At 46.3% G+C, this 17033-nt stretch overlaps 1 protein-coding gene across 1 annotated transcript; it reads left to right on the forward strand.

Annotated features, from left to right (window-relative positions):
* Window positions 1–8508: 8508 nt before the first annotated feature.
* Window positions 8509–12726, forward strand: TMEM213 (transmembrane protein 213). The gene is made up of 3 exons (XM_050915433.1): window positions 8509–8590; window positions 10851–10919; window positions 12557–12726. Exons 1-3 carry the CDS (start codon window positions 8509–8511, stop codon window positions 12724–12726), a joined length of 321 nt encoding a protein of 106 aa, XP_050771390.1.
* Window positions 12727–17033: the final 4307 nt, after the last annotated feature.

Raw genomic sequence — 17033 nt, forward strand, 5'->3', positions numbered from 1 at the left:
TTTGTCTGCCCTCCTCCGACCTGGGCGTCCGTGGGGGCCTTGGTGGCAGTGGCACAGTCTTCCCTGCCCAGGGAGGTGCCAGAAGGTGCCAAGCACTGCAGGAACATTGGGATCACTGAGTCAAGGTGCTGGCAGCTAACCCAATGCTGCCCATCATGTCCTTCAAAAGGGTTTCTTCACCTCCTAAAAGCCTCCTCGAACCCACATGAGGCTTCATCCTACCAGAGCGGTGATAGATGCTAAGGTATGTGTGTGACAGGGAACGAGGGGAGCCACTGGTTCGCTAGGACAGATGATGAGCAAATACCCTGCCCTGTCCTCTGCTGGACCAAAGACACTTCAGACCACTGCACTCAAGCCCTTTATTTGAGTTTTGTATGCTGAGCTCGTGAAGGACTCGATTTCTCTATGTCTTCCACAACACAGAGAAGAAAAATCATTAATTTCACCTTGCAATTAGACAGGTGAAAGAGGCCTGACTGGTTTTTATCACTTTCATTGGTAGTGTGAACACAACATTACAAACACATCTGGAGCACGTTACATGGGGATGGGGAGAAGAGGAGACTATTTTATTTAAAGTAAAACAAACTTCAAGGTTTAAAAAGCATTTTCTCACCATAAAGGTCTGTTTTCAAAATGAGATACATGAAATATCATGCATTTCACAGAAGTTCCTTTTGTCTATATGCTGCTTATTATTTACTTTGAGTAACCTGAACATACAAATTGCCTTTAGTTGTTCTTGCACAAAATTAACTGATTGGCATGCACAAACACAGTAATTATTCTTTCCCAGAGAAAAAACATGCAAGTAGATACATTTCTTGCGTGCATTTAATTTTGTAGCAAGCCTCCATTTTCTAAATAGCAAACCAAAATCCCTTTGTAACGTCACTTTTACTTGTTGACAGGGATGGGAAGTCAATTGTCCTTAACCTTCTTGCTGTCCATGAACCTTGTTTTGCAACACTTTTTTTAATGTGGATTCTAATAATTTTCTTTATAACATATGAAAGATTTATCTTAAATATGTGAGAAACACTTTGCAAGATATTAAAGGCTTGTTTAACAGGATCACCGTAGTCACAAGTCTGTATTTTCTCAATTGTCCTGTGAGTTTTCCTTGTCTTTCTTACTCTCTGTAGCCATTCACTAAATGATTTAAGATGTTGAAAATATAATATATGATAAATAGTAGCTTGTTAAGAGAAAACATATCATGTGCCAGCTCCAGTAGGTTGAGTAAGGATATAATCTTTAAAATTGGTTTGACATTTTTTAGCAAACTATATTTTTCACAGGAAAAAGACACAAAAGCTGCGAGAGACCCCCACTACTCATGCAAGAAAGTAAAAAAATTCCCTAGCTCTGATTTTCAAAACGTTTAAAAGATTTTTAAAAAGTTTAGAAGATCATCAAAATATCCCATCTTAACTTCTTTAGACTGAAAAGTGTGAAGAGGCTACAATTTAAAGCAGTTTGTATTTCTAAACCTGCAGTTAACTTCCATAAAAAATGTTAAACCCTTAGAATTAAAAGAACAAAACTCAAATGAAATGTTTGGAAATATCTTAGTTAAGCTGCTTCAAACCATCCAAACCCAGGGTTCTACTTTTCCTCAGGAATCAGTCAGTGAAGAACCCCAAAGGCTCACTTTCATCTTGATTTGGAATGACAGCAAAGTGAAAAATAAAAAGAGAAACCTCCTTCCAGCCAGGAAACCCTTCCCAGCCCTGCTCCGAGGAAGGCAGAGCGTTCACCCTTCATCCATTCCTGCAGACACAGGAGGCTTGCCCAAAGGCACCTGCTGCCAGCCATGCCTCTATCAACACCCCCCCACCCCCCCCAATTTTTTGCTTTGGCAAAAGAACAGTTAATTGACAAATCACTCACAATTTCCCTGGTCACTATTTTCCAGCAGTATTGCACTGCATTAAAATGCATTAAAACACACTGGGTTTTGGGCAGGGTCAATCCTGGTGCTGTAAGTTGCTTTGGAGAAGGTGTTACTTGGGTTTACCTCTCAGCCACCGCGCTCCTTTCCGGCAGGCCGTCTCCCCCGGGGAAGGGGCGAGCTCTCCCCTCGGCTGGCTGGGCGTCCCGTCAGGCGATGACAGCAGGGTTGTGCTTTGGCATGGCTGCAGGCACCGCACCAAGCGAGGAGGGCGGTGAGCGAAGCGCCCTGGCCAACCGTCCTGTCTCGCACGGGGCACACAAACCTTTTCTTTTAAGGTCAGAACCGGTCTGGACCAGAGGAGGGAAACCCTTTCTGTCCCGAAACTACCCCGGGGTGGTCTGGACCCAGCGCTTTCTGGCTCGGTCACAAGCCCTGGATCAGGTCTGCAACAAGTGCGAGCCGTGTTGCGGCAGCACACGGCTTGTTGAGACTAATAACAGATGGGGCATGCCAGCTCACACTGCCCCAGCCACCCGAAAATGAGCGAGAACCTTTGAAACCTGCTGTATGCGGAGAGCTATAAACACATAAAAATTCATTTGCAATCCCTGGATGGAGGATCAGTTGTCAGGGAGGGGGGAAAACTTCGGTGCTGTTTCTCGCTGGTTTTTCCTCACTGAAGGCAGCCCTGGAAAGGGCAGGGAAACAATGGGAGATTAATGATTTTCCTGCAGCCGGGGGACGGGCAGAGCTAGACAGCAAAGAGAGGGCTGGGAGGGCAGGGGCTCAGTCAGCAGAACTGCGCTAGCCTGGGGCAATGCTGACAGGGAACTTGATTCTCACCCCTTGGAATAACAAATGCTGTGGGGAAAAAGTGGCTTTATAGACTTTCTCCCACTTCAGCTGCTAAAGCAAGGGCTCCAGAGAGAAATTCAGCCCCTCCTAAAACCAATGGCTTAGCTCCCGCTGAGGTCAGAGGAGGCAGGGTTTCATCCTGGTAAGTAAGGCTGGCTGGGTCACTACTAAATCTAGCAAATGTAAGAAGTTTTATCTCAAAAGAAGAGCTAATGAAAATGCATGCCTATATGGAAATTGTAAAGTACCCCTTAAAGAAATGCTTTCTCAGACCTGTTTTTTTGGAGGTACCCAGTAACTCTGACCCGACAAGCCAGAGGGTATAGCTTGTCCAAGGGAACAATGCCGAAAGGTGAGCGACAGCAGAGAGTTTCCCAGCACAGAGGTTTTCTATTCAAAAGCAACGAAGAGTGGCCCCGCTTCGCGAGGTCAGCTAGTGCGAGAGGGCTCCCGCCACTTTCCGAAATCCAGCTGCCTCAAGCTGCGCGACCCAAAAAGGAGGTATTAGAAATTATAAGGTAATTTTGTCGGGTGGGCCTAAAACTTTCATTTTGCTCAGCAATTGCCCAGCTGAGCTGGCCGCGGGGCTCCCTGGCCTCCCAGCCGCTTTGGCTGCACCGTGCTCCTCCTGCACCAGCCACCGCTGGTGGTCAGCTCTGCTTTCTCCATCGGCACTACCAAAGAAAGGGAGTAAAGGCTGATGAAAGTCAGCGCTTTCTGCTGGGAAATCGGAACTTCTCTTGGCAAGGCAGAAGTGAAGTCATTGCCGTCGACCGCACCTCTGCCACGCAGGGCTGTGGAGAAGCTGGTGTGGGAAAGGAAGGACATTGCCTTCCAGCCCGTGCTATAATGCTAAATAACAGGAGTCATCATTCAGTTCTCAACTGACGTATATTGACACAACAAAATAAAACAGCTTCTCAGGCTACTCCCCCCCCACCTCTGAACCCGCAGCACGTTTTCCCCCGGCAAAGCTGTTGTGTTCATTTGATGATACCAGGTTATGCTTCTGTTTTGCATATATGCAGCTCTTATTCAGCCCCACAGTTACACTCAGCTACTCCCCTACAAGCTGTTGGGGTGAGGGGAGCAGAAAGGGCCCTCAATGCACACTTCATCACCAAAGCAAGCCACACTATGCCGGCCACTTCATCCCATCAGCCAAGGAGAGAGCGAACACAGAGCGCAGGGATAAAGCCATCTCTCTTGCCCTTCCTTTCCCTGCTTCCCGGGCAGAGGAGAGAAGCAGAAAGCATATCCTATTTCATGCCTCTGGCATGTGGAAGTAAGAACATTATTTTATAATAATCTTATTATTAAGGATCAGATGATGACGGCTGATGATGAGGCGCCATTCGGAGCAGCCCCATCAGTGGGCTCATTGTCGGTGCCGGCAGCTCTGCCCAGGCGAACTGAAGGCAGCCCTTCTCAGGCAGCCCCACGCCGCCTGGCCGGCTGGTCTCAGGCTCCCTCGCTGGGGTCTCCAGAGGGACAATGTGGGGTCACAGCAGGGCCACAGGCTCAACATTTGTCTAACAGCAACCCCAGCCTGGACTGGAAAACACAAAGGGCACGGTTGTGGAGTTTTTCGAAATGCTAGAGCTGCTTTCCTCTGTGCAACAGAAAGCAGATCCCCTCTCCTTCTCTTTCATTTAAAGAGTAAAACCTTTGTGGTTTTGATTTTTTTTCCTCCATTTGCCTAGTTTTAAAAATCAAATCCCCCGTTCACAGGTAGCTTTATCTTAGATGGCTATTTTTCACAGCAATGAAGATACCAAACAAAACAGCCCCCTCCTTGATGGACACATTATTGGCTTCAGGCTTAAGGTTTTGAGCTTTTTAAAGCCATTTTGAGGGCTTTATAAAGGCCCTTAGGCTTTTTTGAGCTTTATAAAGGCCACCTGGGAAGGAGCTCACCCTGCAATACAAAGACGGTGGGTTGCTAACAGACAGACCTGCCCTCCCAACAGATGCCTTTTCTAGAGCTGCACTTGGACATTTTGCTACCTACGAAGCAAACGTAGGAGATAGATCCACTCCTGTGGTCTCACCAACAGCACAGGCCGCCTTGCATCCTCCTCGGTGTTTAGCACCACGACCTCAGAGGCTGCACAGAGCCCTTGTGAATAATAACTGGGAATTGTCAACTAATCATCAACTTCAGCGTGCCAACACACAGAGCTCGGGGGGGGGGGTCCCAAACATGCAATCCCTCCAGCTGGGCTGTCATCACTTTCAGCAGCAGGAGGAAGTTTCATGCAGTTGTAGGTGGCTCTGGGATCACTATCTCAGCTATAATCACTCCACACTTAGCTCCACTGTGCAGAAGGTTTTGTGTGGCTACATAGGATGTTAATTTTTGAGCGCTCTTTCAACAAAGCTCCCTCCTATTGCAGCAGCTAAGCAGAGTAGCACCTCAGGTACGCTGAAACAAGAATAGGGATGTAGTTAACTCAACCTCAAGTGTCATACGGAAAAAAGGGATTTGTCCTCTTGTCACTGATATGCCCAGAGATGATGTACATGCTCTGCTGTGCTCTCGTGGGTTGTGTGTTTTGCCCTGAGTTAAACACCGTGCTACGGCTCAGTTGCCATCATTCTGGTCACTGCTGGGATGGAACAGGATTGCAGCAGCAATCAGCTTTTGTTTGGAATTAAAAATACAAACATGATGCCTATGTAAACAGAATATATATATATATAGACAGAGTGAGTGTGTACGTGTGTGATAAAGGTAACAACTTTCTGAGAGCCACACCTGGTGGTGATATGTCAAGGGTAATACCTTAGTCATCAGAGAACCTTAGCTGTGAGGCTCTCTGCGGCACAAAATATACCAAACGGTAGGTATTGCCTCCTTCAGAATCATCAGGAAAAGCTGACCAGCAGCCCTACACACTGTGGCAGAGTCTCCAAGGGGAGGGGTAGGGAAGTACCTAATTTTAGAGTAAATGGAGTCTTGCCTTGAGAACTGCATGGAAACGGGAGCCCGAGGAAAGGCAGCCCCCTTCTCTGCTGGTGCTGCAGTCGCGCCTTGCGTGCCAGGGCACTCCCACGGAGACAGATGTTCGTGTGATGCCTAGAAACCAAGCTAGGGGAAGGCTTTGGAGAGTCTTATCGCTCTTCGGGCAGTCACAGCACTGAAAAATGAATGTGTTACAAAGAAGAAATGAAACAAATCCAAATCTGTGTCAGGAGATGATTTTATAGGGCTCCCATTGTGTCTGAACTTATCAAGCAAAGCCTTCATTTCCAATCCGATGCAAAAATCACTGAAGCCAAGCTCAGCCTGTTCACTGCTTCAGAAGACTTTGGAGTAGGCCCTTTCTGAACCACGGAGACAACACGTTTTGGAAAGGAAAAGAAATACATTATGTTAGTTGTGCAAAACATTTTCGGCATCCCTTAGAAATGGGCATGTTTACCTGCAAGCTGACAAAGAGCATTTAGGTAACAGTTAAAATTCAAAAGAGATTTCATTACAAATAGAATCATTCATGCAATAGCAGAGCAGTTTTGTCTTTTTGTTTCCCCTCAGACATTTTGTGCTGCACACAACACTTTTGTACTCACTATTTTTGGAAAATTAACCGCCAGGTCAACTTTCAGCAGGAATCACGGGTGAGAAATTCAGGAGGGAAAGGTGAAGCTGGAAGGAAGTGGAGGGCCTTTCCCCGGTAAAGACTTGAGTTTTAGTTTTGATGCAACAGAGCGCTCAGATAAAAACACAAATTAAAGACAACTAGCACAAAAGGACTTAGACACTGAAATGAGGCAGAGATGAAGATTATCCTATAGGTTAATTTCAAGCAACTCTGAGCAGTCGGAGCGTTTTTACAGCATCTCTCCTGCTGTGACTCATGTCTGCTGAGGCCAAGAGCGATGGCTGCTGGGGTCACGCACCCAGCCTGGCTGCCAGCCGAGGATGACACATCTTGGGCCACCCCTCGGGTGCCAGCCAAAGGACGGGGCCATGAACACCCGCAGCAGCGGGAGGTGGCTGCCACAGACCGGCCGGCACAGCCCTAACTCTGCCCGCCCCGGCAGCATGTTGACATGAAAACAGGGAGACAAGGTGGGTAAACATGCCCGTTTCAGCTGGCCTGCCTTCATCTTGCGGCTCAGCGTGCCCTTTCTCCGGTGGAAACCTCTGGTTGCCCATGTCCTGCTGCATTGTGGAAATGCTGGCAGCTGGAGGGGAGCAGAGTGCTTTCGGTGGTGGTGGGTGGACAGCAGGGAGGACAAGCGGGTTCACCCCACAGAAACGCTGGGCAGGGCTAAGCCTATGTGGGTTTTGCTCTCGAGCTTTTTCTTAAAGGGAGACCAAACAAACCTCACAGTTTTGCGTAGCAGCACCCCGTTGTATGCAGTTTGCCACAGTTCCTGCGGGAAGTCTATTACACCTCTCCCTGAGGATTTCAGCAGCACAGAGGGAAAAAAAGGAAAATTTTTAGATACTGTCTGTCCTACTAGGATTGCTGCCCCCTTGCTTCCCATGGGATGGCTGCACATCCCAAGCAGGCCCTAGACAGCTTCGTTCTCACATGATACCCAAAGCCGCGTGTGACCACTGCTGAAGAGCACCAGCAACCTGCTCCCTGATGAGCCCACTTCTCCCAGTGCCTTTCTGTCCCATTTAATGCCTGAAGTTTTCTCTAACAAGGACATCATGATGGGTCAAAGATAGGAGCAAGCAGAGCCAACAGCCTGGGGAACAGCAGCAATGTGCGGTGCTCATCAGACCAGGACAACACCACAAGCACTTCAACAGTGTGGCTTTTCCAGCCAGGATCATAGAAAAAATCTTGCCCTCCAGCCGATACCATTTTGCCAACAACCCTCCTGGTCTGCAGATAGAGCTGTGCTGGTGGGAAGGCGCAGCTCCTGGCTTTGCCCATGTCATGAAGAAGGTGGCGTAAGTACAAGAGAAGAAAGAAGAAGCTTTTTCAGCGTCACGTTGCACGTGGGTGATGGAGGCAGTGACACAGCCGTGCTCAGGGGGCGAGAATGGCAGCAGCTTCTTCCTGTGCCGAGGCCCCAAGCTTGAACTGATCCCAAACCATAACTCAACACAGGCCCTTAAGGAAAGGCCGTTGTTACTGTGTAATAGCTGTCAGTAGCCTACGTGAAGCACCTGGTTTCATCCCGTTTCTTGGTGGAAACATGCCCATAGCCTGTGTTAACCCAATGGCTACTGTATCAGCGTGCCCAAAGACTGGGGTTTTTTAGGCTTCCACACAGCCCTTCCAAAAAATCATCGCTGCTGGGCAGTTTTGAGGGGGGGCCAAGCCAACAAACATGCAAAATCAAAGCCAAACAGGGAGACAAATTCTCTACCCTGATCCTCCGCTCCTTTCCAAATCAGTTAGACCATCTTTGCAGGGCCAAAAGGAGACGCAGAAGACAGAAGCTGCCTGGGACCCCATGGGGAAGGGCTGGCTCCGGAGGCCTTTCCTCCCTCTGGCTGCAGTAGATCCTGGGGAGAAACCTTCAGGCTTGTCCTTCAGGGGCCCTTCACCTGCCTCGGTGCTGGTATCCACCTCCTGCTGGAGCTGTTTTGGTCGGAGCCCTTCTCTTTCCTCACCCTGTTGTGGCAGGAAAGTTCAAGGTGTCCTGGCAGCAGGAAGCTCCTTTGCTCCACCCTCTGCCCTGCACACCGGCTCTCTGAGCTTACCCAGGATTTGCTGAACCAGAGCTGCCGGCGACAGCGACCTGATCTGTGTGGCCACTCGGGTGGGACCTGGACACCCGGCATGAAGCACTTCTCCCACAAGCCCTGGGCAGCCTTCGCTGTGCTCTTCTTCAGCGTCGCGCTCTGGTATTCCTGCTCAGCAGGTATTTCTCTTCTCTTATGCTCCGGTTTCTATACCGTGCCTGTTCCCCCACTCCTCTCAATACCTAAATATATTGCCCACTGACAGCAATTTGTTCTTTAAAAACAAGGTGGGCTCCCTTGTCTCACATAAAAAGTATAAAGAGCTGGAATTGATTAATGCTAATGAGAATTACTTGACGTGATTGATCACAGCATCTTTCTGAAGAGATGTGTTTTTGCCAGCTATTTACAGATCCACTGTAAATGTGACTGAGCCGCAGGTTGCTCCACTGAATGGCATGGAGATAGGGGACCACAGTTACTTGGCCTTCACGTGCTTGCTGACACAAGGGACCATTTGAAATACCATCCAAGAGGCTCACTGTAGTCCGGTTTAGCTCTTATTAGGTGCTTTTTGCAGGAAATCTTGCTTTGGTGCCCCCTTAATTGGAGAAGTTGCCTAAAAACAAGATGTAAATGAGACCTGTGAGCCGCTCTTTTCCCATCAGGCTACTGCCTGCATTTGTATATCAGCACCAGTTGAGACCTGCCAGATGTTTAAAGATGGGTTAGCTTTGATAGCCTGTCCTTTGGGCTGCAAAGTCTATAAACATGAACCAACCCTCTGTATTCTGCAGCACTTTCTTCCACAGGTCATACACAGTTTTTAATGATTCTTCCCAGTACTCCTGTGAGGTACTTATTAACCCAGAAAACAAATTATGGGCTTGGCCAAGGTCATTCAGCAAGTCCTAGCACAGTCAGAAAGAGGAATGGGGAGTACTCAGACCCTTCCCTGGAGCAGGCTGCCCAGGGACCCGCTGCGCGGCAGCGGCCGTAAGGAAAGCTCTGGTCTTGCTGACGGTCAGTCAGCTCAAAATGCAAAGCTGGGCAACAGCAGGTGACCCCAAGGGGGACATCTCCTGCAGGACAACCTCAGTTTATTTGCTGTTACTTGGAAAATACCAAACTCGAAGCAGAGGTTTGGTCAAAGGTCTTGTTCTGTTTTGTTCTCCTGAGTTGAAACTAAACCTGAGCCATTATTTTGAAGTCTTCAGTGAAATCAAGCTGGAACTGATTTTCTCTATCACACTCCAAATTATCAGCTCAGAGTGATCGTTTGACTGGAAATAGTTCTCTCATAGCTTCTGCCTGGTCTGTGGACCAGCAGCATGTTGGAGCCCCTCCATCTGCATGCAGCAGGAGCCCTTACTCCTGTAGCCTCTCCAGGCTGTTTTTTGTGTATCTCTGCAGGGGACCTTTTCACTATGGGGTACTTCACCTGGCTGAACTTGAACTGTACTGCTCATAGTGGCACAGGAGGAGATATTTCTTTGACTCCCTTCCTTCTGCAGCAGTGGACAGGCTGGTGTCAATGCACATGGACCACAGCAGCCTGCATTTTTCCCACGCAGGCGTCCCTCAGCTGTCCTTGCATCTGATCCTGCAGTGCTGCGAGGCGCATGCTGAAGCTGAGGGGCAAGGGGGTATGAGGAGGACTAAGGAGTCTTTGGCCTGTGACGCCATGTACAGATTTGGAGGCCTGGAGACCAGCCACAGAGCTGTGCCAGAGTGCATGTCTGCTCTGCTTCTGGGTAGGAAGCAAGAGGCAAAACCTTCATTGAAGCCCCTGTCCCTCTGCCTCCCTTACTTATTTCTGTATGTTGTATTTTCCAACCTGAGCTGGTTATCGTGCTGGCCTGAACTGGAGCCCAGCCAGAACAGTTTCAGACACAGCTGCACCTGAACTGCAGCAAAGCCAAAGCTTCCCGCTGAGGCTGTGGTGGATCTGCTGAGGCTCTGCACGGGTGGGCTCAGCCCTCAGATCTGCCAGACTCCTTCGCACTCAGGAGTTACTGGGATTTTTCTAAGGGCAAAAGGAGGTAGATGTACAGCTCGCTGGCCATGGATCTCCCCATGCCACAGAATGCTCTCTCTCATTTCAGTCCTTTCTGCCCCTGTAGCTTGGGAAAGGACTGGTTAATTTGAGCTCTGAGTGAATGGCTCACACCAGGGTCATACTCAGGTAGAGGCACAGTGATTCAACTGTTCCTTATGGCTGGTGCTAGAGCAGGTCTCTCTAGAGCCTGTGTTGACAGTGGTGGGATGAGAAAGCATACCCTGACACAGCAAAGTTTAGGGGCAGGAACTTATTTTCTCCAAGTTGTTTCCATCCTACAGGTCTCTGCAAGGCCAATGGCTTTCAGATTTTCATGCTTGATGCCCAGTATTGCTTTTCTAACCCAACTTGCCTTTTCTCCTGTGCTCTCCTTCTGGCAGCAGCTGAAGACGTCTCCAATGTTTCAGCAAGCTCCATGCTCACAACTGAGTACAAAGCACCATGTCTTAGTAAGTCTTCATAAATCATTACTACCTTGATAAAGCCAGGTGATGAGACCACACAGGTGACTGAGAGGCTGTCCTGGAAAAGGATTTATCTGTTGTCAAGGCTTTCATTGTGGGTGAAACTCTAGCATGCGTTTCTAAGACTCCTCCATTGGCATGCCCAGTATAATATCTTAGGTACCTTCAGATGGACTCATAGCTTTGAACAGACTAATTCATAGCTAATTCAATTTGTGTGTCCTAAAGCTCCCTGCCAGACTGCCTGCCTGTAGGCACAATGTGGATTCCCAAGAGCGCCTCCTTCCCCCACCCTAACACGTCTTCCCCAAACAGCCAGCCCCAGGCAACCTGAGATCCCACCAGTCCTCCCAGTCATCCTCCGTCCCAAATGTCAGACATCCCCACAGTCCTGTATATAGAATTATAGTACGTGTACCAACAGAGGTATGCTACTTCAAAGCATGGCATAGGCATAGGGGGCAGGCATCCCTCTCCCTTCTCTAGGCACATATAAAACATGTCTCTTGTTGTGGGAATGGCTGCTCTCTACAGTGCAGGACAATTGTACTGTGTGCACTGAAGGCCAATGCACAGAACACGGTCCTGCCTGACACACGTGAATGAGAGCAACTGAGCAGCACCTGCATTTGCCTTTTCCCTGGAAACGTGCAAGAGGCTCGCTGCCCTGCACCAAGCTCAGGAGGCATTCACTTTTCACAGCTGACAAGCTTCGTGCACATCAACACGCAATGCATGTAGCTGCAAGCTGATTTTGGCTGTCTCAGCTCTCCCAGGTGCTGGGGTTTCATGCTCAGCTTCTATTCCAGCCCAAGGGGTCGAGATACCATGGTCCTCCAGGCTCCCTTTGATATTTCCACGTTACCACCCAGGATGCAGACACAGAGCTGGGTATCTTCGCTGTGCCCTTGTGATGGAAAAAGTATGGTAGATGCATTTAAATAACAACATAAATGAAACAACTAACGACATATTCCTTAACTGACTTTAGGAAACTGGACTGATTTAAACAAAAAAAAAGATGCAAAACGTGCAAGAAAAAATACATGGAATTGTTAAAAATAATTTTATTTTTAAACATATAAAACAGGGATCCCCCAATGGTGGTGTGTTTTGCAGTTGTTGCAAAACTGCACACAAGTCACAGTTAACAGCCCAGCAGAGAGCAGCCACTGCTTCTATTGCCGGCAGAGGTATTGGGTACCTAAACTATTGGAGATCCTGCTGAAGGTGCCTCTGCTAGAGATCCTCTTACTCTCTCACATGAAGGTTTCTCTACCCCAGGTTTATTTTTAATTTTAACTAGCTACTTCTATCATACTCCCCTCCTAAAACTGACTGAGGAGATGCTAAGTAGGTGTTTTAAAAATTTACGTAATGGTGGGCACAGTGGTAAGAGTAGCAGCTCAGGCGTTTGGCCAGACAGGGATGACAGAGTCTTGAAGACATACAGATGAAACTGAATATTGCCATTCCCCCAGGTTAAGAGCCAGGCTTAAGAGAAAGATGCCAAGGCAGACTGAGAGGCCACAGGGCAGACAGTGAAGTCGCCGTCTCATCTGCAAAGAAAATCTGTTACGTATGTGGTCTCCCATCAGCTCAGCTCATTTCTTTGCCACCAGATGTGAACTTCTGCACGCAAGCGGCCATGTGCTGCCCGACAGGCGTGGACGATTACGGATGGATTGCAGCGGCTGTTGGCTGGAGCCTCTGGTTTCTGACTCTCATCCTGCTCTGCGTGGACAAGGTCATGAAACTCCAGCCTGACGAACCCAAATATTTGGTGGCCTGATGCAGGGCAAGCCAGCAAGCAGCAGCACCCAGGAGCAGTGAGGTGCAGACAGACTGACTAAGCATTTCAAGCACTTCCTAAGAAACAAAAAAGAAAGGGAATGTACCTTCAGCCAAACAAGGCCAGATCTAAGTGGGGCACCTGCTGGGACTTCATCCTCACCAGCAGGTCAGAGCTGCCAGCCAAGGTGTGGAGCAGGCAAGTCCCTGCGAACCACCACGTATGTCCCACAGTGTGCAGAAAACCTTCTCCCTGAGCCCTTTCATGCTTGCTGCGAGTGCGCTAGCAGCAACGAGGCACTGAAGGACCAGTTACCAGTCTATAGCACGTTGCCTTAAGACAACCCAGTACATAACCTTTGTCTTTGAAACAGAAAGTGGGCAAATAAAGCTATTTTCTGGAGAACCAATGTTACCAGATCCATTACTAAGCTATAGGCCTGGTTACATCAGTAAGTGGATGTAACTCATTGATTATACTGAGTCCTTCTCACGCACTAAACTGCGGTATTTTAAAGTCTATTAACTGATACCAGTGAAAACTCTGCTATGAAAACTTAAGGATTGTTTGGGCTGGTTTGAAATTAAAACTAGTTTTTCCAGTGCAGTTTATATGTGAACTGTTTTGTAGGAATTGAACGTCGGTTGTATTTATTCAGCTTGCACCTGCCCCTGTAACTAAGCCAAGCTGAACCGTGGCAAGCGGGTTTAAAGCAGCATATCCAATTCATGCACAAAACTGCTCCTATTTATGCAAGATAATAATAAACACTCTTATTGATGGAAAGATTCTCACTGACTGCTTTATATTGATAAAGCTTATATTGGCAAGGAATTACCTAACCCAGATTGTTAGAAACATGATTCTAACAAGAAATACTCACGCAGGAGGGTTTGCCTCACTGCCCAAACTGTCTGGTTTGGGGCAGTTGCACTAGTTTGATTTCTACCCATTATTAAAACAATAAATCAGTGTTAAAGCCATCTAGACATACACAGGATTAGCAAACCTGTTAGAGACCAACTGAAATGAAACATAAAAAGTTGCTCTTAAACCAAAGAAAGCTCTATTGGAGATTTATATCTATTAAATATCATCAAAGCCTCCCTTCAGCTTATCAGTGCATAAATTTTCTAGTTAGAAAAGATACAAATTAGTTTAAGACTCTTCAGATGAATTCTGGCACAACTAGGCGCTTCGATCAGGACAACGCTGTGCCATTTCAGAGTGATGGGCAGTCGCCCCTTATCAGCTATCCACCATCAACAGGAATGGGTACAAGTTAGACACTGAGAAAAAGACATCCTTCCTTATCATTAGTATCACTTAACACAAAAAATCTGCTGGAGTGAAATGCTGAGCAGAGACACTAGTGTCAGGAAAGAAAGTTTTCAAAGGGAAGGGCTTAATTCTTTCGTGGCTTTTTTACTGTGTGTGTTTTGTTTGGTTGTTTTGGTTTTTTTCTTTTCACATGCGCACACTACTAGTAGTAAACAATCACAAAACATTGCTCAATTAAGAAAAAAATCTCAACATTGCAATATACAACAAATAAAAAAAAAGTAATTTTCACAAGACAAACCTCCATGTTGGACCAGCCAACTACTTTCCACAAAAAAACCCACAAAAACCCCAAAACCCCTCGTATACGTACAAACTTACAGAAACAAAGGACTCTACATCTTACTGTTGGTGTTGACTGAAAGAACAGTGAGTTGACAGTTAATAACCACTGCAATTACTGACAGACAACAAATCTTATAGCTACATACATCATTTTTGTCCTGATTTATTAGTTTTAATAGTGGAAAGTGTGCATTGGCCTGAAAGCAATATGATAGATACTGTGAAAAAATCTCCATGTATTGCCTTGGTGTCTACCTTCTGCAAACCTCTTCCTACAGTTCTCCAGTCTTATGGAGATTGTTCTCCTGGTTGGGAACACAGAAGTGCCTGCTGGATATGGCACTGGTTTTCATCTTTGAGGGGATATGTTTCATAGCTTTTGCATTTCCTTGGCTAAGGCTACGAGTGCGTGGATGCAGCAGTCACAGAAGTAAATCCATTCCAGTCTGAAGAGTTGTAAGCACGTGGTGCAAGCTCTAGATGTCCTACAGTCCAGCACTACACCAGCAAACTAGCTTCAGAACAACTGGGCAATTCTGGAGGGCTTCCTAAGGCCTGCCTTTAAAAGCATGACTTTTTTGGTTTTCACACTCTCCAAAATAGTCTGCTTGTGTGCAGCTACCTTCAAGGACTGTAGCAGACTTAAACCTCAAGTTTTGCTTCTTGCAGCCTCTGTTGAGGATTCCCAGCTCAATCAAACTGGGGAAAAAAGGAAAAAACCCATAGTTTTTCATAAAATGTAATGCCCCAAGGATTTTGTATACCTATGTTCAAGGGTGACACCCAAGTCTCAACAAAATGAGGTATACAAATGGAACATCTTACAGATCATTTCTGCTGCGAAATGAATACTTTTTCTAGACCGGTGACCTGTAAACCTCTGATCTAATATAACAGTTTTGTTTCCTTACAGCTTCTTCTTTTCAAGTCAGTTGACTTCCTATGAAGTGGATTGGGTTATTTAGAAAAATGTAGTCCTGTAATTAATTTCATGAACATACTACTGCTCCCACTGTGTTCGGGATCCCTGAACAAAGTGGCAGCATCCCAAAAGCTCAAGGGCTACCAATGTAAACGTCTTATGTGTTCCTATGCAATATAGTACTAAAAAAAAAAAAAAATTATTTTAAAGAGACTCTCCAAGGTACACGCTATGTGTTGTACTGATCCTAGGCATGGTGGGCAATCACAAATACAATGCAAAGCAACTGACCATGCAAAAGGAGGAGAAAAGCCCTAACGGTATTGTCAGTGTTTCAGGAGCTTGTCAATAGTTACAGAAAGCGCAGAATAAAAAAGTTGCATCCAAAAGACTTGAGAAATTGATATAATGACAAAAATTAGTATGCAGAAACGGATTATACCTACCTGATTTATGATAAATATAATCTAAAGATTATCTGTGGTCCACTGTTACATTTCCTGGAATATTTTTAGCTAGGGAATACACAGTAGCACAGCTTGTGGGTTATAACCTCTATTTTAAGACCGATCAAGTCACAGTAGAAGGCTGTGGTCTGGTTTTGATGCACAAATTAAAGGTGCCTCTATAGTACAATGCCTTATAAATGTCGTCCGCGAGCAATGTCATAGACTGGTGTACTCATTTATTGTGAGTTATTTCATGTTCCTAATAATATCACTGACATTATAATACCTCTAATAGTAGATCCCCAACTAATGTAATGCTGCCCAAGTCCTGTTGACTGCAAGGGAGCTACACATACATCCAGCACATGCCTTGTTTTGTTGTTTGGGTTTTTTTTCATTGTAATTCAGGAAGCCTGTCATTTTTGTTCCCCCAGGAAACCTTGGAAGCAAAACCTAACTCCTGATGTATCAGTGTGTGTAAATCATTTCACTTGTGTTAAACTTCGGTGCCCCTTCAGACTGCTACGTACAATGTCATGCTGTAGCACTGAGCTGGTTTAGGCTCTCGTACATCTCAAAGCATGTAAAAAATAAGATGATAGCTCATACCACCTATTAAGTTGCAAACTACCCTCTCAGAACGATGATGGAAATGTTAATGCTCCAGTCATTTATAGTACTATGTACTTGGATCAAAATGTTCCTCACTGGAATGAGATGGAGAAGAAATCTATTCCAACTCATATGATTCAGTACAAAGAAAAGCAAAAAATGGTTGAAACCTGGATGGCTGAATAAAAGTAAGCATGACTGAAAAACAGGAGTTTGAACCCTAACATTGCTGATCAAGCTAGAACAGTTCTTCATATTTTCGGGACAAAGTTTCTGAATTTCAGGCATGAAGGTATGTAGTGCCTGGAAAGGGAGACACAGATGGCACCTGGGAAAGCTGCTGGTCTGCAAGTGTCTCGCATAGACAAACAGAGCAGTAGGGACATGTAACCCATCAGCACTTCTAATACCAAAAGAGAAAAATATTAGCAGCAGCAGCAGCAGCACAGCATTGCAGGGTAACTACTTTAATTTGCCTGGAGATAATATCAATCACATCTGACTAGTGATTTCTTAAATTCTTAATTCAAGACTAAATGGATTGGTATTTGATGCATGACTCTTCATCTTTTTAGATACCATTGCTCTGGTAATGACTCACATTACTCACTGTCTCTATCCTTGGGGTTTTAGTGAATGAGCTACATATTAAACAATTGCACTTTACAATGATTACACTTTGCAAAATCACCAGAGGG

The sequence above is a fragment of the Gymnogyps californianus genome, chromosome 1 (genome assembly GCF_018139145.2).
Source record: "Gymnogyps californianus isolate 813 chromosome 1, ASM1813914v2, whole genome shotgun sequence".
NCBI classification, from domain to species: Eukaryota; Metazoa; Chordata; class Aves; order Accipitriformes; family Cathartidae; genus Gymnogyps; species Gymnogyps californianus.